Source organism: Sorex fumeus, unplaced genomic scaffold, assembly GCF_029834395.1.
Source record: "Sorex fumeus unplaced genomic scaffold, SorFum_2.1 ptg000127l, whole genome shotgun sequence".
NCBI lineage: Eukaryota > Metazoa > Chordata > Mammalia > Eulipotyphla > Soricidae > Sorex > Sorex fumeus.
The window spans coordinates 779,662-801,203 of record NW_026606184.1 but is presented as its reverse complement, the minus strand read 5'-3'; the positions used below and the strand labels follow the sequence as shown (position 1 = coordinate 801,203).

General features: G+C 62.1%; 2 protein-coding genes across 3 annotated transcripts; one reads left to right on the top strand and one right to left on the bottom strand.

Moving 5' to 3' along the window:
- Window positions 1-3,238: 3,238 nt before the first annotated feature.
- Window positions 3,239-5,121, top strand: CCDC190 (coiled-coil domain containing 190). Its single transcript, XM_056137829.1, has 2 exons — window positions 3,239-3,461; window positions 4,769-5,121. The coding sequence occupies exons 1-2, from the start codon at window positions 3,269-3,271 to the stop codon at window positions 5,119-5,121; spliced, it is 546 nt and encodes a 181-aa protein (XP_055993804.1). The 5' UTR covers window positions 3,239-3,268.
- Window positions 5,122-6,803: 1,682 nt separating this feature from the next.
- On the bottom strand, window positions 6,804-17,444 carry HSD17B7 (hydroxysteroid 17-beta dehydrogenase 7). Of its 2 annotated transcripts, XM_056137773.1 has the most exons (9): window positions 17,331-17,444; window positions 13,796-13,999; window positions 13,305-13,397; window positions 12,999-13,113; window positions 12,236-12,430; window positions 10,186-10,290; window positions 9,846-9,902; window positions 7,581-7,679; window positions 6,804-7,164 (listed from the first exon to the last, which is right to left on the bottom strand). In XM_056137773.1, exons 1-9 carry the CDS (start codon window positions 17,363-17,365, stop codon window positions 7,060-7,062), a joined length of 1,008 nt encoding a protein of 335 aa, XP_055993748.1. In that variant the 5' UTR covers window positions 17,366-17,444; the 3' UTR covers window positions 6,804-7,059. The 2 variants fall into 2 exon arrangements, 1 of the variants encoding a protein (XP_055993748.1); XR_008795522.1 differs by lacking the exons at window positions 6,804-7,164; window positions 7,581-7,679; window positions 12,999-13,113 and having other exon boundaries at window positions 9,843-9,902.
- Between the last annotated feature and the right edge of the window lie 4,098 nt (window positions 17,445-21,542).

Sequence of the window (21,542 nt, the reverse complement as noted above, 5' to 3'; positions counted from 1 at the left end):
TTTTCTCACATGCCTTTTGGCCATTTGCATTTCATTTTTTTTTTAAGAAACTTCTGTTCATTTGTTTTTCCCATTTTTTTTTTTGATGGGGTTGAAGGGTTTTTTCTTGTACAATGTCCACTATTGCCTTTTATATCCTGGATATTAGCCTCTTATCAGGTGGGTATTGGGTAAATATTCTTTCTTATTCCGTGGGTTCTCTCTGTATCTTGGTCACTCAAAAGGCGCAGAAACTTCTTAGTTTCACATAGCCCCGTTTGTGTGTGTTGGTTTCCACTTAATTGGTCAGTGGCATTTTTATTTATTTATTTATTTATTTATTTGCTTTTTTGGGTCACACCCAGCGATGCCCAGGGGTTCCTCCTGGTTCATGCACTCAGGAATTACTCCTGGCCGTGCTTGGGGGAACCCTATGGGATGGTGGGATTCGAACCCGGGTCGGCCGCGTGCAAGGCAAACGCCCTCCCCGCTGTGCTATCACTCCAGCCCCAAGTCAGTGGCATTTTTGACATGCTTTTTTCATTTTTCTTTTTGGGTCCCACCCGGCGATGCTCAGGGGTTCCTCCTGGCTCTGCACTCAGGAATCACTCCTGACGGTGCTCGGGGGACCCTATGGGATGCCGGGAATCGAACCCTGGGTCGGCCTCATGCAAGGCAAATGCCCTCCCTGCTCCAGCCTTGCTTTTCCAAAGATGAAACATGGAACTTCAGAGACGTGTCTTGCGTTTGACTGTCTCTCCCGGACGGTGCTGGGGGTAGGGGGGGAGTCCCGCCACCATGGAGGGACGGGGGACAGGGGAGCTACTCTCTGGTCTGGTTTTAAGTCTCTGCCCCCCACCCCTCCTTGGTCTTCCCCAGTCTGCCTCTTTGAAAGCACATCTCTGCTCTAATGGGCAGGTAATTAGCACCTTTCCTGGAGCTGTTAAAGCTCTTTCTCTGGGAACCAGGGGTTCCCCCCCCCCCCCCCCCCGCACTGGGAACATTTCTGCTCAGGGGACGCAGCGGTCAGCAAAACGCCTGTGAGTGATCTCTCGCTGTGTCTCTCTCTCTCTCTGTCTCTCTGTCTCTGTCTCTCTCTCTCTCCCCAGAGTTCTGGAGCCCAGCAAGCACCGGACTGTCATCAGTGATCATCAGAGAAACTGGCTCCCCGCAGCCGCCCCATTTAGGGACCCCCCCCGACAGCAAGAAGACGGACCTTCGCCCGCACCCCTCAGCTCAGAGTGCCCACGCCTGGCAGGGGGCAGGGACATCCCAGACACACAGGCACCCGTCTCGGCACAGCGGCACTCGTCATGGGGGGAGGGACCCCCCCAGCACATCAGTCACACTCATGGGGGGCACTGGGATAGGCTGAGCTGGTGGAATGACAAAGGTGACGGTTATTAAGGCAGCGATGGCAGTGCCAACGATTGTGGCGGTGGTGATGGTGGCAGGAATAGCTGTCGCATGGTGCCGTGGTGATGATGCTTTGGCGGTGAAAATGGCAGCTTTGTTGGGGATGTGGTTGCGGTGATGAGGGTGACATGGTGATGCGGACGGAGCTGGCGGGACGCTCTGGTGATCAGATCATGCTGGTGATCTGGTGATCATGGTCTGAGGCTGGTCATGGTCATGTTGGTGGTGATGGTAATCATGATGTCGGGCATGAAATGAAGTCATGCACAAGTTTGATGACTCTTGGTGACGATATGGTGAATTTGGCGATGATCTGGCAAGTTTAGTGGCGTGGCTATTATGGGGTATTTCCATTTTGGTTGACTATGGCACAAATTCGGTGAATTTGGCAATGCTATGGCCAATTTGGTGACTTTGGCACTAGTGCTTTTGGGGTAGTTCGGTCTTGGTTGGCTGTGGCACAAATCCGGTGACTTTGGTGATGCCATGGCAAATCTGGTGAAGTTTGGCTCTGCTGTTTTTTTGTATTTATTTTGGTTGGCTGTGACACAGTTCTGGTTGATTTGGTGATCTGGCACATTCAGTGAAGTTTGGCATCCCTATTTTTTTGCTATTTCTGTTTTGATCGGCTGTGGCACAAATCTGGCAGTTTTGGTGACGTTATGGCAAATTCGGCGACGTTTGGCACCGCTATTTTTGCTATTTCTGTTTTGGTTGGCCGTGGCAAAAATCTGGCGAATTTGGCACACCGTGGTAAAATTTGGTGAGGTTTGGCACTGCTGTTTTATATTTCCGATTTCGGTTGGCTGTGACACCGATTTGGTGAATTTGGTACACTGTGGCAAAATTTGTCGAAGTCTGGCACTGCTGTTTTGGGGATATTTCCGTTTTGGTTAGCTGTGGCACAAACCTGGTGAATTTGGTGTTGTTATGGTGAATTTGGTAAAGTCTGGCACTGCTGTTTTGGGGGGTGTTTCCGTTTTGGTTTGGGGTGGCACGAACTTGGCGGTCTTGGCGACACTGTGGCAAATTTGGTGAAATTTGGTGGCTGTATGGTAAACATGGTAATGATACTGGCAACGTCGGCACTTGAATGCAAGGATTATGATGTCTTTTTATCAATACAGATTTTCAATAAACTTCTTCAGCAAAATGTTTTTATTGGAAGAAATTTAGAGAAATGTGAGGGGTGAGAAAGAGATCACGGGGGGGGCGGGAGGGCTGAATGGAACAAGGCAGCCAGGGTCATGGGGGGCAAAGGCAGGGGTGGCTGGCCAGATCTTGACTCTCCAACCTTTCACTAAGTTGCAGTTCTCCCGAACTGCCACGGGAGGGCGCCCTTCTCGCCAGCGGGGGTGGCCCTGGCTGTACCGTGTGGTTCCAGCGGGTGTCTAAGCTGCAGTTCCCCCAAGCTGCCACCGGGGGGCGCGCTCCTCGCTGGGTTCTGGGCAGCACCTGCCCCCTCTGCCCTCACTGTCCAGGCTGCTGACCCCCAAACCCGGCAGGACTGTAGAGAAAAGCCCCCTCTCCTGCCCCCCATCTCCTCCTCCGCCCTCATCGCCCCCAGAGCCCGCCGCCCTTCCTGCCTGGCACCGGTGCCCCCCACACACCCCCCTTCCTAGGGGCAGAGGCTGCAGGGGGAGGGCCCGCTGGGGCCGTGCCAGGCGCCCGCATTCCTCAGGGCTGTTTCCCGGAGAAGCAGAGCAAACACGACGCGGTGCCACGCTGAGGGTCCCGGAGGAAGAGCCTGGTGCCCCCCACCCGCCACAGCCCTGCCCAGCTGCCTGCAGGGGAGGGGGCGAGGGGCCCGTGTTGGGGACCCCCATATCTGGGGGGTGGGGGGCTCAGACCACCCCAGATCTGCCCCCAGACCATGCAGCAGCCCGGGAGGGCCACGGCCCGCTGCCCCCAGCGCCAGCAGCTGGACCTGGAGCAGGCGGAGGCCCGGCGGGCGGAGGCCAGGCTGGGGCAGAGGCTGCGAGCACTGGAGACGGCCCGTCTGGTGCACGCACAGCTGCGGGCCTGGGAGCAGAGGCAGGTGCGCCGTGAGCTGGGGAGGCTGCAAGGTGTGTGCGGGCCCCGCGGGCGGGAGGGGGCTGGGGACCCCGGCTTCCCGCCCGCCACGGCCCCCACTTCAGGGCAGGCCTCAGGAGCTTCCTTGCACAGGATCCGGCCTTGGGAGACCCCGCCCGGTCCATAGACACCCCTGGCCAGCAGCTCCAGGGGACGGGAGGGCACGGAAGGTTCCAGGGCGGGCAGCCCACGAGACCCAGCGCTCTTGGGTTTGGGGGTACGAGGAGAGGCCGGTGGACGGACCCCCACTAGCTCTGTGTTTTTTTTTTTTGCTTTTGCTTTTTGGGTCCCACCCGGCGATGCTCAGGGCTGACTCCTGGCTCATGCACTCAGGAATCACTCCTGGCGGTGCTCGGGGGACCCTAGGGGATGCCGGGGATCGAACCCGGGTCGGGCGTGTGCAAGGCCAACGCCCTCCCGGCTGTGCTATCGCTCGGGCCCCTGGCTTTGTCTTAAGCCAAAGGGCAAACAGGCCCGTTGCCTCTGCAGAAGCAGCTCACGGGGCTGGGTGATCCCCACGAGCCCGCCCGGCTTTAACCCTTCACTCTGCCTCTCTCGGGGAGCCCGGCTCAGAGTACGACAGGGGCCCCCAGAAAGGGAATGAGCCTGGGGCCAGAAGGGCCTGGCAGGGGGCCGACCCCAGGGACCCACAGGGGCAGGTCCAGCCTCGGACCCAGAGTGCTGGCCTGGTGACTCGCTGCCTGGGTCACCCAGCACGGCAGGGGTGGGCGTCCAAGGGCAGCCAGTGGCCAGGGGCAAGAGGCTGGACTCACCCCATGCTAGCCACTGGCCCTGGCCCTCCAGACCCCGCCTGCGAGGCACAAAGTGACGGGGACAGCAGGCAGGGCCCTCACCTCGGCCCTATGCCGGGGCCCCAAAACCAAAAAGAAAAAGAAAAAAACAACTAGGACGAGACCTTTGACCCCTAGCCCTACTCGACGGTTGCAGGGAGCCTGGCCAAGCCCGGGCCCCTCTGCTCGCACCCGGGTCCCTTCCTGCTGCCCTGCAGGACCCCAGCGCCGTGGCCAAGGGGGTGCCTGGGGCATCCTCCTGAGGCCTGTCCACCCTCTGCTGCCACCCGTGTCCACCTCCCCTTGACCTGGAGTTGGGGCGGGGGGATCCAACCCGTGTCCCTCCCCGAGCAGAGATCATGAGGAGGACGGGACACTCGGACCCCCGACAGGCCCCAGAACGCACCCAGCACATGGACGGCACCGCACAGGCCGGACCCCTGAGGTAGGAGCTACCCAGGCCCTCGCCCCCTGCCCAGACACCCCCCCTGGACTGTGGGAACCCGCAGGTACCCTTGCCGCCCCCAGAGCCCCGGCGTGCCCCCGAGAAGCACCAGCGCTGGAGCCGGACCCCCAGGAGCAGACGGCGGCCCCTGACAGCACAGCCGAGAAGCCACCCACCCCAGGGACGGAGGCCAGTGGGACCCCCGAGTCGTGTGACGGCCCGGACCCAGGCCCCGGCGGGGAGGGCGACGCCCGCCTGGACCCTGAGCTGCTGGCCAGGGCGGGCAGGGCCCACTACATCCGCCACCGGGCGCCCCCCGAGTGGGAACGACCACTCAGCATCCGAGAGGTCTTCGGGCACCAGGAGGGAGCGGGTGGCGAGGGGCGGGGCCCGGCTGGGAGCCCCCAGCCCCAGTGAGAACTGGCTGGAGGTTATTAGGAATAAAACCAGCGAGAAATAAAATCTGGGCTGGCACTGCCTCCGGCGAGGAAGCGTTTGGGAGGCCATGAAGCTCCAGGGGGTTCTGTCTGCAACAGGACAAGGCTGACACGCAAGGGGGCTCTGTGCTCAGGACTGACTTCCGGTTCTGTGCTCAAGGATGACTCCCGGCTCTGTGCTCGGGGCTCATGCTTGGTTCTCTGCTCAGGGCTTACTCCCGGCTCTGTGTTCAGGCTCACTCCTGGTTCTGTGCGCAGGGCTGACTCCTGGCTCTGTGCTCAGGGCTGACTCCCGGCTCTGTGCTCAGGACTGACTTCCGGTTCTGTGCTCAAGGATGACTCCCGGCTCTGTGCTCGGGGCTCATGCTTGGTTCTCTGCTCAGGGCTTACTCCTGGCTCTGTGTTCAGGCTCACTCCTGGTTCTGTGCGCAGGGCTGACTCCCGGCTCTGTGCTCAGGGCTGACTCCCGGCTCTGTGCGCAGGGCTGACTCCTGGCTCTGTGCTCGGGGCTGACTCCCAGCTCTGTGCTCAGGGCTGACTCCCGGCTCTGTGCTCAGGACTGACTCTTGGCTCTGTGTTCAGGGCTCACTCCTGGCTCTGTGCTCAGGGCTGACTCCCGGTTCTGTGCTCAGGGCTGACTCCCGGCTCTGTGCTCAGGGCTGACTCCCGGCTCTGTGCTCAGGGCTCACTCCTGGCCGTGCTTAGGGTCACTCCTGCAGGTAGTGGGTGCTGGGGCTGGAACCCCTTGTTGTTCACTTGCAAAGCAAGTGCCATTCCCACTGTACTCTCACTAGCACCATGGTGGGGTTTGGTTTTTTTTTTTTTTGAGGGGGGAACACCTAGCAGAGCTCAGGGCTGACTCTGAGCAGTGCTCGGGGGACTTCAGAGGGTGCTGGGGATCGAACCCGGGTCAGCCGTAAGCAGGGCACGCGCCCTCCCCGCTGTGCTATCGCTCCAGCCCCGCCACGCTTACATTCATTTTTGAGCCAAACCTGGCCATGCTCAGGGGGGTCACTCCTGACAGTGCTCGGGGACCCTTTGGGATGCCGGGGATCGAACCAAGGTTGGCCACAAGGCAAACGTCCTCCCCGCTGTACTGTGGTTCTGGCCCCACGTACCAACTCTCAGTGACCAGTGGGTGTACTTGTATCATTGAAAGCATACGGAAATTTGGTGGAAAAACAAAATCCGATTTTCAAAAGGGTGAATTTGATTTGCAAAACCTGCGGAAGGGGGAGGGGGTCCGTGTGTGGTCCCCCCATGCCCTGCCCTGCCCAGGACCCCCCTGTTCCAAGCTGCCCACTAGGTCTTCCGCTGATGGGGGGCGGGAAGTTGGCGGAAGGCCTCGCTCGCATCACGGTCTGAGATCGGGGGGGGGAGAGTTCGCGTTCCTGGGCCTTGCTGGGCGCTGGGCGCTGTGTGTGTCCTGGACGGCCCCCCGGCTGCCCATGTCCAGTCTGTTTGCGCTTGGCCACTATACCGGGCAGCGGGTCCGGTTCCCTGTAACCCGACCCGCCCGGGCTCTGTCGGGGGTTTACTTTGGCGCGGGGACGGCTGTCCGGCCAGTTTGTGGCGCCTGCCCAGAGCACGGCTGGGGCGTCCCGGCCACTCTCCCCTAGCCTGCACGGGCAGCGGTGTCCAGTTCCTGGGGAGCCCCGCCCTCCCGCCCAGAGGGGACACAGGAAACGGGACGAAGGGACAGCAGTGTCCTGGGGCCACCCGCGGCCAGCCCGCCCGCCCTGGGGCAGCCGGGAGCAGTTAACGGGCAGGGCTGGACATGGAGGGCCGGCAGTTGGGGGTCCTGAGAACGGCCAGGGTTATCCGGGGTGCCAGGCTCTCCGCAGGTCCCTGAGGGGACGGCACAGCGTCTGGGGGCGCCCAGAGGCCCACGGCCACCCGCCACAGAGGGCACGACCGGTCAGCCCTGCCCGTCGGGGCCCAGCGCCAGCTCCTCCCTGACACGCTGCTCCAATGCCAGGAGACTTCGGTACAGCGCCTGAGCCGAGTCCTCGTCGACGTCCATCTGGGGGGCAGGAAGGCGAGCTGACCCGGGCGACAGGGGGCCGGGAGAGCCAGGGAAGGGGGCATGAGGGGACGGCACAGACCCGCACCCTCCGCGGATGGGACCCGGGAGAAGTCGGGCGCTGGGAGGCTGGGGGCAGCGAGCGCCGATCCCGACACAGCTGGACAGCGAGGGGTCCTGCCCCCATGTCCACGCCCGGGAACCAAAGCAGGGCGGAGGCGGGAGGGGGAGGCTGGGCCCCGGGACCCCCATAGCACTGAGCTTGGCACCAGCCGTGGACACGTCGGGGACGGCTGTGAGCTGCCCTTGCCCACCCCAAGCCGGGCACCCGCAGGGCAGGGCAGGGCAGGGCAGGGCAGGGGGGGCCAAGAAGGCGGCTGCAGGGGTGAGTGGGGCGGGCCGGCCCGGGGCTGTACCTTCTGCCGCGCGACGTAGTTGCTCCCCAGGCCCGTGGTGTTGCTCAGGTACTTGGTGAGCGGGTCCAGGGACTCGGGCTTCTGGTGGAACAGCCAGACCTGCAGGGGTGAGGCCGTCACTGACCGGGGCCAGCGCGGCAGAGACCCCCCCGCCCCCCTCCACCCCGCCAGGCCAGCAGTCAGGGCACAGGCTGACTCCGGCTCTGTGCGGGGCTAGAACCCGGGTCAGCGCGGTTAAGACCAGAGCCCACGGTCCCCCACCCAGTGTCCCTTGGCCCCGCCCCAGACCTGGCTCCGCCCCTTAAGCACTGAAGCCCCTCCCAGCTTCCTTCTGGCCCCTCCCCTGAACCCCCATCACTAGCCCCACCCAGTATCCCTCGGCCCCGCCCCAGCCCTGGCTCCGCCCCTTTGGTACTCTAGCACCGGCCAGTACGCCTCTGGCCTCCCCAGGCCCTGGCTTGGCACCCTCAGCACTAGTCCCGCCCAGTATTCCTCTGGCCACGCCCCTCAGCACTAGCCCCGCCCAGTACCTCTCTGGTCCCGCCTTAACAGTAGCCCCGCCCAGTATCCTCTGGCCCCACCCCTCAGCACTAGCCCCGCCCAGTACCTTTCTGGTCCCGCCTTAACAGTAGCCCCGCCCAGTATTCCTCTGGCCCCGCCCCTCACCACTAGCCCCGCCCAGTACCTCTCTGGTCCCGCCTTAACAGTAGCCCCGCCCAGTATTCCTCTGGCCCCGCCCCTCAGCACTAGCCCCGCCCAGTACCTCTCTGGTCCCGCCTTAACAGTAGCCCCGCCCAGTATTCCTCTGGCCCCGCCCCTCAGCACTAGCCCCGCCCATTGCCTCTCTGGCCTCTCTGGCCCCTCCTCCTTAACAGTAGCCCCGCCCAGCATCCTTTGGTCCCGCCCCTTGAGCACTCTAGTCCCTCCCGGTTTCCTTCTGGCCCCGCCCCTGAACCTCCATCACTAGCCCCACCCTGTATCCCTCGGCCCCGCCCCAGCCCTGGCTCCGCCCCTTTGGTACTCTAGCGCTGCCCAGTACGCCTCTGGCCTCCCCAGGCCCTGGCTTAGCACCCTCAGCACTAGTCCCGCCCAGCATCCCTCTGGCCCCGCCCCTCAGCACTAGCCCCGCCCAGTATCTCTCTGGCCCCTCCTCCCTAACAGTAGCCCCGCCCAGCGTCCTTTGGCCCCGTCCCTTAAGTTCTAAAGCCCCTCCCGGTTTCCTTCTGGCCCCTCCCCTGAACCCCCATCACTAGCCCCACCCAGTATCCCTCGGCCCCGCCCCAGCCCTGGCTCCGCCCCTTCAGTACTCTAAACCCCACCCAACATCCCTTAGACTTCCCCAGCTCCTGGCTTAGCACCCTCAGCACTAGTCCCGCCCAGCATCCCTCTGGCCACGCCCCTCAGCACTAGCCCCGCCCAGTACCTCTCTGGTCCCTCCTCCCTAACAGTAGCCCCGCCCAGCGTCATTTGGCCCCGCCCCTTAAGCACTCTAGCCCCTCCCAGTTTCCTTCTGGCCCCGCCCCTAAACCCGCCCCCAGCACTAGCCCCACCCAGTATCCCTCGGCCCCGCCCCAGCCCTGGCTCCGCCCCTTTGGTACTCTTGCCCCACCCAACATCCCTTGGATTTCCCCAGCTCCTGGCCCCGCCCCTCAGCACTAGACCCGCCCAGTACCTCTCTGGCCCCTCCTCCTTAACAGTAGCCCCGCCCAGCTCCCTTTGGCCCCGCCCCTTAAGCACTCTAGCCCCTCCCGGTTTTCTTCTGGCCCCGCCCCCACCCCGCTACTCCCAGACAGTCGGGGTCTCCCCGTGACCCCCAGTGACCGCATGAGCTTACGGGGACTCTGGGAGAACAGCTGGGCTGGCTGTGTCCTTCCCGACGCACTGACCCCCGTGGACACTGAGGCCCCTGCCGGACAGGAGGCTTTGGGTCCCGGGGGTGGGCGGGGCTGGACCGCCCAGGGCTCCAGGTCATTCGGGTGCTGCTCTGAGGGGCGGGGGCCACTGGGTCGGCAGAACCCCCCGGGCCCGCCTGACGCTGCCCCAGCCGCGGGCTCCCCGGGCCCAACAGAACCGGCTTCCTGGATGCTTCCTGCTCCTGGGCCCCGACTGTGCCCTGAGAGTCAGACACCCCCTTGGGGGGCAAACCACGGCCAGCGACCCCCAGGGAAGCGCCCCCAGCAGCGGGGACTTGGCCACACCCCGGGGCTGCCTGGGCTGGGCAGTGGGAGGTGGGGGGGAGAGGGGGGGAGACCACCCAGAACTCACCAGCGCTTCCGTCCCGTTGGGGGGCGTCAGCGTGAACGCGTTGGCGAAGAAGCGTAACTGCGGAGAGGGAATCAGGGCTTGAGCGCGACCTTCAACCTCCTCATCCAGGGGTCGAAACCCCCCACCCCCGGGGCCGCAGTGATGCACAGCGGGGAGGGTGTTTGCCCTGCACCCGGCCAGCCCGAGTGCCATCCCCTGCATCCCACAGAGCCGGGAGTCAGCCCCGAGCACAGAGCCGGGAGTCAGCCCCGAGCACAGAGCCGGGAGTCAGCCCCGAGCACAAAGCCGGGAGTCAGCCCCGAGCACAGCCAGGCGAGTGGCCGCGGCAGGGTGTCCTCACCAGCCAGATGACAGGCAGCAGCAGCTTCCAGATCAGCGGCGGGAGGATGCCGAAGGTCATGTTGGTCATCATGGTGCCCGGGCAGGCCACACTGGAGTACAGGCCCTGGGAGTGGACAGATGCGTCACCACGGCCACGAGAGACGCACACACATGCAGAGACACACGCACACACAGACACACACACACACAGACACACAGAGACAAACAGACGCACACACACAGGCACAACACAGATACACAGACACACACACATGCACAGACACACACAGAGACACACAGACACAGACACACACACACAGACACAAACACACGCAGACACACACAAACACATACACACACAGTCACATACACACAGACACACACACACGCACTGATATACACAGACATGCACACACGCACACACACTCACACAGACACACAGACACAGACACACACACACCCACAGACACATACTCACACACAGACACAGAGACACACAGAGATAAACAGATGCACACCCACAGACACAGATACACAGAGACACACAGAGACAAACAGATACATACCCACACACAGAGACACACAGACACACAGACATATGCACACACACAGACACAAACACACACAGACACAACACAGACACATACACGCACACAGTCACATACACAGACACATACATGCACTGACATACACAGACATGCACACACACACACGCAGAGACACACACTCACACAGACACACAAACACAGACACACACACACCCATAGACACATACACACAGACACAGAGACACACAGAGATAAACATATGCACACCCACACACAGACACACAGACACACTCAGACACACAGACACAACACACAGACACAAACACGGACACATACACACAGAGACACAAACACACGCAGACACACACAGACACACACAGGCACATACACGCACACAGTCACATACACACAGAAACACACAGACACAGACACACAGAAACACACAGAGATAAACAGACACACACCCACACACAGACACACACAGACACACAGACACAACATACAGACACAAACACAGACACATACATAGACACAAACACATGCAGACACACACAGACACACATATAGACAGACACACACAGGCACAACACACAGATACATAGACACACACACAGACACACACATAGACACACATGCAGACACATACACGCACACAAACACACACACACACCGCACACACCCACAGACACATACTCACACACAGACACGGAGACACACAGAGATAAACAGATGCACACCCACACACAGACACACAGACACACTCAGACACACAGACACAACACACAGACACAAACACAGACACAGACACACAGAGACACAAACACATGCAGACACAAACACACGCAGACACACGCAGACACAGACACAAACACACGCAGACACACACAGACACACAGAGGCATATACACGCACACAGTCACATACACACAGAAACACACAGAGATAAACAGACGCACACCCACACACAGACACACACAGACACACAGACACAACATACAGACACAAACACAGACACATACATAGACACAAACACATGCAGACACAGACACAAACACACGCAGACACACACAGACACACAGGCACAACACACAGACACAACACACAGACACACAGACACACAGACACACACACAGACACACAGACACCCATAGACACAGAGACACACGGAGATAAACAGATGCACACCCACACACAGACACACTCAGACACACAGACACAACACACAGACACATACACACAGAGACACAAACACACGCAGACACAGACACAAACACATGCAGACACACACAGACACACAGGCAGACACAGACACAAACACACGCAGACACACACAGACACACAGACACACAGATACACAGACACACACAGACACACACACAGAGACACAAACACACGCAGACACAGACACAAACACACGCAGACACACACAGACATACAGGCACAACACACAGACACACAGACACACAGACACACACACAGACACACACACACAGACACACGCACACGCTCACGCACGCCCACCTGCTGGTTGAAGTGGCGGTTGAGCGCCAGGCTGAGCAGGTCGATGGCGAACTTGGACGAGCTGTAGGGCTCGCGGCCGCGGCTGTGCTGGATGTCGTCCAGGCTGAAGTTGGACCTGCGGGCGTTGCGGGACGACGTCCAGATGAGCCGGGCCGGCCCGTCCCCGCCGCACAGCTGCGCCTGCAGCTCCCGCACCTGGGGACACGCGCGGCGTCAGCACAGGGCCCGGGCGCCCACGCGGGCACACACGGTCCCCAGTGAGCAGACGGGGGCGGGCGGCAGGCACCCGCCCACGGGCCCCCGCAAGCCCACCGGCCGGACCAGTCGCCTCACTGGCCTCCGCTGGGCCCACACACGGTCACGCCAGGGCCGAGGGCGGGGGGAGGCCGGGGTCTGCTCCCCACGCAGGGCCCCCAAAGGGCCCCCCTGGCTGGGAGGGAACCCTGAGCTTCAAAATCTAGAAGGGAAAAAAACACAGAACAAGGTGCCGGAGTGATAGCCCAGCGGGGAGGGCGTCGGCCTGGCACACGGCCGACCCGGGTTCAATCCCCGGCATCCCGAAGGGTCCCCCGAGCACCGCCAGAGCCAGGACTGAGCGCAGAGCCAGGAGTGGGCCCCGAGCACTGCCAGGGGAGGCTCCTGGGCACAGAGTGACCCTGAGCACTGCCAGATGCGCCCCAAAACCGAACCAGAGGAGCCCGAGCCTCACCACACACACCACACACACACAACACAACACACACCACAGGGGCCCGAGTCTCACCAGGACGAAGTGGCCGAAGACGTTGGTCTCGAAGACCTCCCGCAGCCCGTCGGCCGTGACCTTCTCCTCCTGGGTCAGCAGCCCCTCGGCCGTGCTGAACACAGAGATGACCTTCCTGGGGGGAGGGGGGGCCACGAGGGCGCCTCAGCTTCCGGCTGGGCCCCCACCCCCCGACCCTGCCCCTCTAGGAGCCCCGAGACCACCTCGGCGGGCAGCCCACCTGCTGCCCTGCCCAGGGCTCCCGGCACCCCCGAGGACAGGGCAGGGGTCACGGGCCACGGGAGGGGGGATCCGGCCCCCGGGTACCTGGAGAAGATGCTGGAGACCAGGGCCCGCACGTCCAGCCTGGGGTTGGGCATGACGCCCGCGTTGAGGAACACACAGTCGATCCGCTGGAACCTGCCAGAAGAGCGGCCGGCCGGGTCAGCCGCGGGGCCAGAGAGTGGCCAGAGCCCCCCACAGGCCACTAGGGAGGGCTGAAGTGCTCACACACACACAAATACACTCATACATTCACTCATACACACAAACACACACTCACACACTCATACACACGGAAACACATGCACACACTCATACACACATACACACACATGCACACATATACTTGTTCAGACATACACATTCGCACACACACACACACACTCGCTCACACATACACTCACATACACACATACACACACACACACACACACACACACCCAGGCAGGATGCAGGATGCAGGAGGGGGGTCTGGCCTCACTCACCGGCCCTTGAGCATGCGCGTAAGGAGCCCTCACAGCACCGCCCGCGCCTACCTGCGCCGGAGCGTCTCGGCCGCCCGCAGCACGGAGCGCAGGTCACTGACGTCCACCTGCACGCTGCTGACCTCTGCGGCCGGGTACCTGGCCAGCAGCTCGGCCCGGACGGAGGCCGCCTTGCCCGGGTTCCGGCATGCCAAGCACAGCCGAAGCTCCGAGTTTTCCGCCAGCAGCCGATTGCAGAGGGCAAGGCCCACGCCGCTGTGGACAGTCCAGACAGGAGAATCAGGGGGCGGAGCCAGAGAGGTACTGGGCGGGGCTAGCGCTGAGGGGCGGGGCCAGAGGAATACTGGGCGGGGCTACTGTTAAGGCGGGACCTCGGGACTAGTGCTGAGGGTGCCAAGCCAGGGCCTGGGGAAGCCAGAGGCGTACTGGCCGGTGCTAGAGTGCCAAAGGGGCGGAGCCAGGGCTGGGGCGGGGCCGAGGGATACTGGGTGGGGCTAGTGCTGGGGGGCGGGTGCAAGGGCGGGGCCAGAAGGAAACCGGGAGGGACTAGAGTGCTCAAGGGGCGGGGCCAAAGGATGCTGGGCGGGGCTAGTGTTAAGGAGGCGGGTCCAGAGAGGTACTGGGCGGGTCCAGTGCCGAGGGGCGGGGCCAGAGGGATGCTGGGCGGGACTAGTGCTGAGGGTGCTAAGCCAGGAGCTGGGGAAGCCTAAGGGATGTTAGGTGGGGTTAGAGTACTGAAGGGGCGGAGCCAGAGCTGGGGCGGGGCCGAGGGATACTGGGTGGGGCTAGTGATAGGGGTTCAGGGGAGGGGCCAGAAGGAAACTGGGAGGGGCTTTAGTGCTTAAGGGGGCGGGACCAAAGGACACTGGGCGGGGCTACTTTAAGGAGGAGGGACCAGAGAGGTACAGGGCGGGGCTAGTGCTGAGGGGCGTGGCCAGGAGCTGGGGAAGCCTAAGGGATGTTGGGTGGGGCTAGAGTACTGAAGGGGCGGAGCCAGGGCTAGGGCGGGGCCCAAGAGACACTGGGTAGGGCTAGTGATGGGGCGGGGCCAGGAGGAAACGGGGAGGGGCTAGAGTGCTTAAGGGGCGTGGCCAGAGGGCTGCTGGGCGGGGCTAGTGTTGTTACGGAGGCGGGGCCAGAGAAGTACTGGAGGGGGCTAGTGCTGAGGGGCTGGGTCAGAGGGATGCTGAGCAGGGCTAGAGTGACGAAGCGGTAGAACCCGGAATGAGGCAGGGCCAGAGCGGGATTGGGGGGGCTAGTGCTGTGGGGTCAGGGTCAGAGGAAAATGGGTGGGGTTAGAGGGCTTAAGGGGAGGAGCCAGGAATGAACAGGGCCAGAGGGTGGGACTGAGAGGGCAGAACCAGGAACTGGGGTGAGTCAGAGGATACTGGGCGGGGCTAGTGCTGAGGGGCGGAGCCGGGACTGCAGCAGCCCAAGGGTTGTAGGGGCAGAGGTAGGTGCTGGGGGCGGGGCCAGAAGGGTGAGTGGGCGGGGCTACATGGTTGGGGCGGGACCAGGGGGCTGGGTCAATGTCTGATAGGCGGGGCCAGGCGCTGGATCAGTGACTGAGGGACGGGGCCAGGTGGGGTCACTCCAGTCCCTTGAGGGCAGGCAGAGAGCCAAGAGAAAACAGCTCTGCCAAGGGTGCAGAGAACTAGTACAGGATCTAAACTCTGCACCTGGGTCGCATCTCCCAGCAAGGCACAGGGTCCCCCAGCCCCAGCGGGGGTGGTCTCCGAGGAGGCAGGCGGAAGCCCTGAGCACTGCTAGGTGTGCCCCCCAACGAACAAAAACCCCACCGCCTCGAGGGAGCGCCCGCCCGAGGGCCGCGTGCTCAGGACCAGTCTGGATCCTGCAGTTTCCTCTGGCTTGTCCTGAGCGCCCAGCACGGGCCCTGCAGTCCACCACGCTTCCTGGCGTCCTGCACAGAGTCAGACCCGCTAATGAGGCATTAAGATTAAGTCCTGCGGCAGCAGCCCCTCTAGGGAAACAGGTGTCTGCTGTGGCCCGTGGGTGAGTATGGGGCTGGGGACCCATCTGGCTCTGTCCCAGGGTCCTGCCGGGGCTATTATGACAGCCTGGCCAAGATCCCTGGGAAGGACAGGGTGAATCATGCAGAGACACCAGTCACCTGGCAGGTGCACGCTCCCCTCCAGGCGAGGGAGGACTCAGCAGGATGACGGAGAGCTCCAGGGGACACGCAAGACGGGAGATGCAGAGAGAGCGGGGCCTGGCACCCAGCTCTGAAACCCCAGAGCAGGTGCTCAGGTGACAAGGCGGCGTCTACACGCTCCCTTACCCAGATGAGAAGGAAAGAACTCGGCCTTGGGTTCACTTGCCTGTGAAAGTGGGAGGCTGGGGCTGGAGCGACAGGACAGCGGGGAGGGTGTTTGCCTTGCACACGGCCGACCCGGGTTCGATCCCCGGCATCCCACAGGGTCCCCCTGAGCACCGCCAGGAGTGATTCCTGAGTGCAGAGCCAGGAGTCAGCCCTGAGCATCACCAGGTGTGACCCAAAAAGCAATAAAACAAAACAAAAACAAGAACCCTGGGGGCTGGCTGGAGCGATAGCACAGCAGGTAGGGCATTTGCCTTGCATGCGGCCGACCTGGGTTCGATTCCCAGCATTCCATAGGGTCCCCCGAGCACCGCCAGGAGAGATTCCTGAGTGCAGAGCCAGAAGTCAGCCCTGAGCATCACCAGGTGGGACCCAAAAAGCCAAAAAATAAAGAAAAAGAAAGTGTGAGGCTCTGGGTTTAACCCTTGGCACTGCACAAAAGAAACCTTCCTGGCCTCCCCCACACCCTGGGCTCCACCCGCAGCCAGCCCTGCCAGGAGGTAGCCCTGAGCACAGAGCCAGGAGTCCGCCCTGAGCACGGCCAGATGTGTTCCCAGAAAAAGCAGAGCCTTGAAAAGTCAGGAGGAAAATAAGGAGAACCTGATCAAGGGTGCCAGAAGTTCCTAGTTTCCAAGAACTAATGCACTTTGAGTGAGGGCGGGCAGCTCCGGGCAGCCAAGAGAAGCGTGGACAGGGGCCCAGGGCACCAAGGAAGCACAGACAGCGTCAATGTCGCCGGGCACCAGGGAGAGTCCAGGGGTCGGACCGTGGCCAGGGCACTGCAGATGACCCCCAGAGGCAGAGCCAGAGTCCAATCGCCCAGGCCGGGCCAGGCACCTGCAAACTCACTCCTCTCCGAGCTTTCCAGCTCTCGGCACAAACTCACTCCTTAACCACGCTTGCCACCACCCCTGTCTCCCCGGCACGTGGCCACCGGCGGTCCACGGTGGGGTCTGTCCACCCCGCGGTGCCAGAAAGCGCCGAGGAGAAAAAAAAATAAATAATCATGGGCAGGAAGAAATAATCATAATAATCCCCGCGGCTCTGGGGACCTCTGGCAGAGCCGCGGCGGGGCTGGCGCTGGTCACCGCAGTCCAGGGTGCACGGCCAGTCGCGGGGACGGGGTCAGGAGCTCAGGTCCGCGGTGACCAGAGGTGGGAAGGGCGCGGGTGGGGAGGGACGCCTCTCCCGGGGATCGTCCCGCCTAATGCAAACTCGGGGACCCGTCCTCAAGCCCAGAGGCCTCACCTGGTCGCCCCGGTGACCAGCACCACCTTCCGCATGTCCACGACTCAGCTCGGCACAGCCCCGCGCGTCCAGGGCGCCTAAGACCCCGACCGCGCCGCGTTCCGCCCCGCCCCGCCCCGCCCCGCCCCGGCGCCCTCCGTCCAATCAGAGACTCGGGCCACGCCCTCCGCCCAATCAGCGCCACCCGCCAGGGGCTTTCGCCACGCCCTTAGCCACGCCCTCCCGCTCCGCGCCCCGCCTCCTCGCGTCTCCTCCAATCGCAGCCCTCCATCCGGGGGCATGGCGTGAGCTAGGCCGAGGGCGGGACGTCGCCGCGTCAAGCCAATCCGAGGCGGCCCTGGCGCGCGGCGCGCGGGAGCCACGCCCATCCCGGAAGCGCGCTGGCAAGAGTGGGAATTTGGGGCGTTTATGGGTCCGGGGGGCTTCCCAGCCCCCTGCAGACCCATCGCCTCTCTGAAGGCTCGTCTTGGGAAAAGCAAACTTTGATTTTTTAGGAGGGGCTTCATATAGAGTGACCGATTTTTTTTTTTAATTAGGAGTCTGATTTTTTTTTAATTTGGAGTATTAATTTTTATTTTTTTTTAATTTGCAATCAGAGAATCTCAGGTTCATGCACCCTTATGGGTAAAGAACTGGAACACCTCTGGCCTCCTGCTGCTCTCCCTTTTGGGGGTCGTGGGGGGCACAGCAGGCCACTCAGGGAACCATATCCAGGTCAGGCGCAAGGCTAGTGCCCTACCCACTGGGCCATCCCTCCTGCTTCCCAAGCCCTATTTTATTTTTCTAAGCCTGCCAGAAAAAAAAAAAAAAAAGATTTTATTTTTCTAAGCCTGCCAGAAAAAAAAAAAGATTTTATTTTTCTAAGCCTGCCAGAAAAAAAAAAAATACTAGAAAAAGTTTTTCTTAAAAAAAGCAGACTTTTTTTTTAAGTTTCAACTTTTTTTTTTTAATTATCGTGGTTCACATCTCCACGTTCTCTTCCATAAAGATTTCCTCTGAGTTTCTCTACTTAACACTGCGCTGGTGGACAGCCAACTGCTGCCGTTTCTGGTCTAAACTCTATTGAACATGCGTTTTCTTTTTTTCTTTTTGGGTCCCACCCAGCGATGCTCAGGGCTGACCCCTGACTCCAACTCAGGAATCACTCCTGGCGGTGCTTGGGGAACCCTCTGGGATGCCGGGGATCGAACCTGGGTCGGCTGCCTGCCAGGCAGACGCCCTCTCCGCTGTGCTATCGCTCTGGCCTGAATATGCGTTTCTCTGCGGGCCTTTTGGGCTGTCCTTACCCACCAAGAGCGAGGACCCCTGAGTGATGTGGCATCAGGTCTCCCCCACTTTGGGCTTGGGACTGAGACGCTTTGATAACTTCATCGAGCCGAGTCTGCATTTGCCGCAACACACTTTAAGTGGCAGGGCAGACTCTGGGTATCTGAACACCCGTTTCCTAAGGAACCATGACACCTTCGTGGCCTCTCAATAAACGTGCCTGTCCCTGAAGCCCTTGAGCCCCGGCCCTGCTGCCTCTGACAGCGTCTGGACTGTCCAGGGGTGGACACAAGGTCGCTAAAGGCATCCCGAGTCCCCCAACTCTTGGGACCGGTGATGGGAAACTGTTTATCTGTGGACAGTAGGCGGATGGGAGCAGCTCTCTCCGACTCCGGCTGCTTCCAGCCCTGCTCTGCTGGCTGTGTGATGCTTTCTGGGGTGTGGTCCGGAGGCAGGCCTGCCACCTTTGGGGGGAAGGACAGAGCAGCTTTAAAGGACTCCCCTTTCCCCCGCCACCCTCCAGGCCAATTTACTCAGGACCAGAGTTCCAGGACAAGCCTCGTAATAGTCCAACCTGCGAGTGGCCCAGAGATGTACGCAAGCCCCATGGAGGTGGGGGATGGCCCACCACGGCCCCCATCACACCCCTCGACTCTCCCCAGGTTTTGTCGCGAGGACCCTGGGCGTGAGCCCGTGGGGGGCCCACACCCGGCACGGCGGGCACAAAAGAAAGACGCGTGGGTCCGCGGTGTGCTTCTTTTAATCATCGGTATTTACAGCGTTCGTCCTTCAGGGAATAAATAAAATTACACAGTGGGGACTCGTGACTCGCGAATACAGAGACCGCGGACCCGTCCCGTGTCGGGGGGCGACGGCAGTGGGGGGGGCAGAGATGAAGCCTGGACACAGCCCCCCCACCCCGTGCAGGCTGGTGGCCAACCCCGGCATGGGAGTGGGGGGGGCAGGGGGACTCGGCGCCAGGGAGAAGCCAGGAGCCCCCAGTGGAGTCAAGAACGGGGCATCCCACCGACGATGACACAGGGGAACGGTCTGGACTGCCAACACGACGTGTCTGCCCCAGGGACCCGCCAAGCTCCCCCAGAACACCAAAACGCTTTGGCGACTCCTAAGCTTTCCACCTTACCTAACCCCAGCCTCTGGGGCTCCTCCTTCCTCTGCAACTGTGTCAGCTCCGGAGAACCCCAGTTCTCCACCCCACTCCCCCCACCTGCAGGGGCTCCCGGACCAAGGGGCTACAGGAGACAGCGGGTCTCTCCCAGCTCTGCACACACACCCACAGACACACACACTGCCACTCCCCTCGGCCACTTGCTCCTGTATCCCCCCATCTGAAGAGCCTCTCCGTGGCGGCCCCGTGAGCCCCGGAACCTTCCGGCCCACGCGCACACCCCACATGACGATCGTGAGTGTCCGGGAGTCACTCACCCCGCAGGACTCTGCAAACACCATCTGAAAGCGAGTCAGTGACTCCCCAGCTGCCAGCACCGCCCCCCCCAAGCCCCCCGCTCACTGCTCCCCGATTCGCAGGGTCTGCAGGATCCACAAAGACAAGGACATCGGGTGCCTCCCCCCCCCGCAGAGCTGGAGGTTTCCAGAAGTAAAGGAGAAGGAACAGCTTGTCCTGGGCACTGTTTTGATCCCGGAGTCGGCTTTTCTGAAGTTGAGAAACGGACGTAGGAACTGTGGCTGGAGATGAGGGACAAGGTCCCTCTGGAAGAGTTCGGCCACTTTTGGTGTCAAAAGTCACTGCAAACTGAGAAGTTAGGGAGGAAGGAGTCACCACTGGGAACCCGGCCCGAGTTCCCGTCACGGGTCTCTGCTCCGGGGCAGGGTGGCAAAGACAGTCAGCTGTGTCGGCCCAATTGGAACCATCTGGAAGCTTCTCCGGGCAACACTGCGGGACCTTTGCCTTTCCTGCCAGTCGACTGCCGGGTCCACGACCAGACGCGCGGTGGCCTCGGGGGCGAAGACCCCCACGCTCCGGCAGCCCCCGGTGCCACTTCCTCGTCCGGATTCAGGAATGTTCCTTCCGTTGTGGAATGTTCCACGGAAACCACTGCACCCTCGGCGTCTCTCGAAACGCAGACGCCCACACGGCTCTGCTCTCTCCCGGACACCCCCAGGCCCGCAGCCACGTCCACGTCTGCCTGCTCGAACATCCCCAGGTCGCTCTGGTCCCCCTCTGCCCGGCCACCCCACCTTCCCACACCTGCCTCTGCAGCCTTCCCCGCCGCGGGGTCCCCCAAAACATGGCCTCGGACCCCGGGTCACCCTCCCGGGCTCCCTTTCCACACTGCTAGCCCCTCTGCTCGGGTCTGAGTCCCTTCAGCGACTCCCGTGGGCTCTGCTGGCCACACCGTGGTACCACCCACTTTGTGACCGTCGGTGCGTGGATCCAAGGCAGCTGGACACGGGGCCCCACGGGGTTCTCCGCGCCCCAGGAAGCAGCGGCCCCCACCCGGCACAGAAAGGGGGGCCCGGGGGTCGTTGCTGTGGCCGTGAGAATTGTCCCTCCGGGCCGGGGGTGTATAGAGGCCCGCGGGCCACACAGGATGGGGCCGTCTGCACTGCTGGGTAGCCACAATCCGTGGCAAGTGCCCGCCTCTCCCCGTGCTGGGGGTCTCTGAGGGTGAGTGGGGTCAGGGGGGGAAGGAGAGGCAGGAGGGGCAGCGGCCCCCTCTGGCCACGCCTGCTGGGGGTCTCCACGGACACGCGCCGATTCCTTCCGTGGGCAGCGCTGGACGGATGGAGCAGGGGAAGCGGAGACCGGGAGAGGCGGGTCCGGGCGGGAATCCGGCTGGACCCGCCGCCCGGGCCGGGCTCCTCGCATCCTCCTGACCATCCTCCCGCGAGGTGTCCGGCGCGGGGAGGGACGCGCCCGCCGTCTCCAGCAGCGCCCGGCCCGGACCCGCGTCCAGCTCCCGC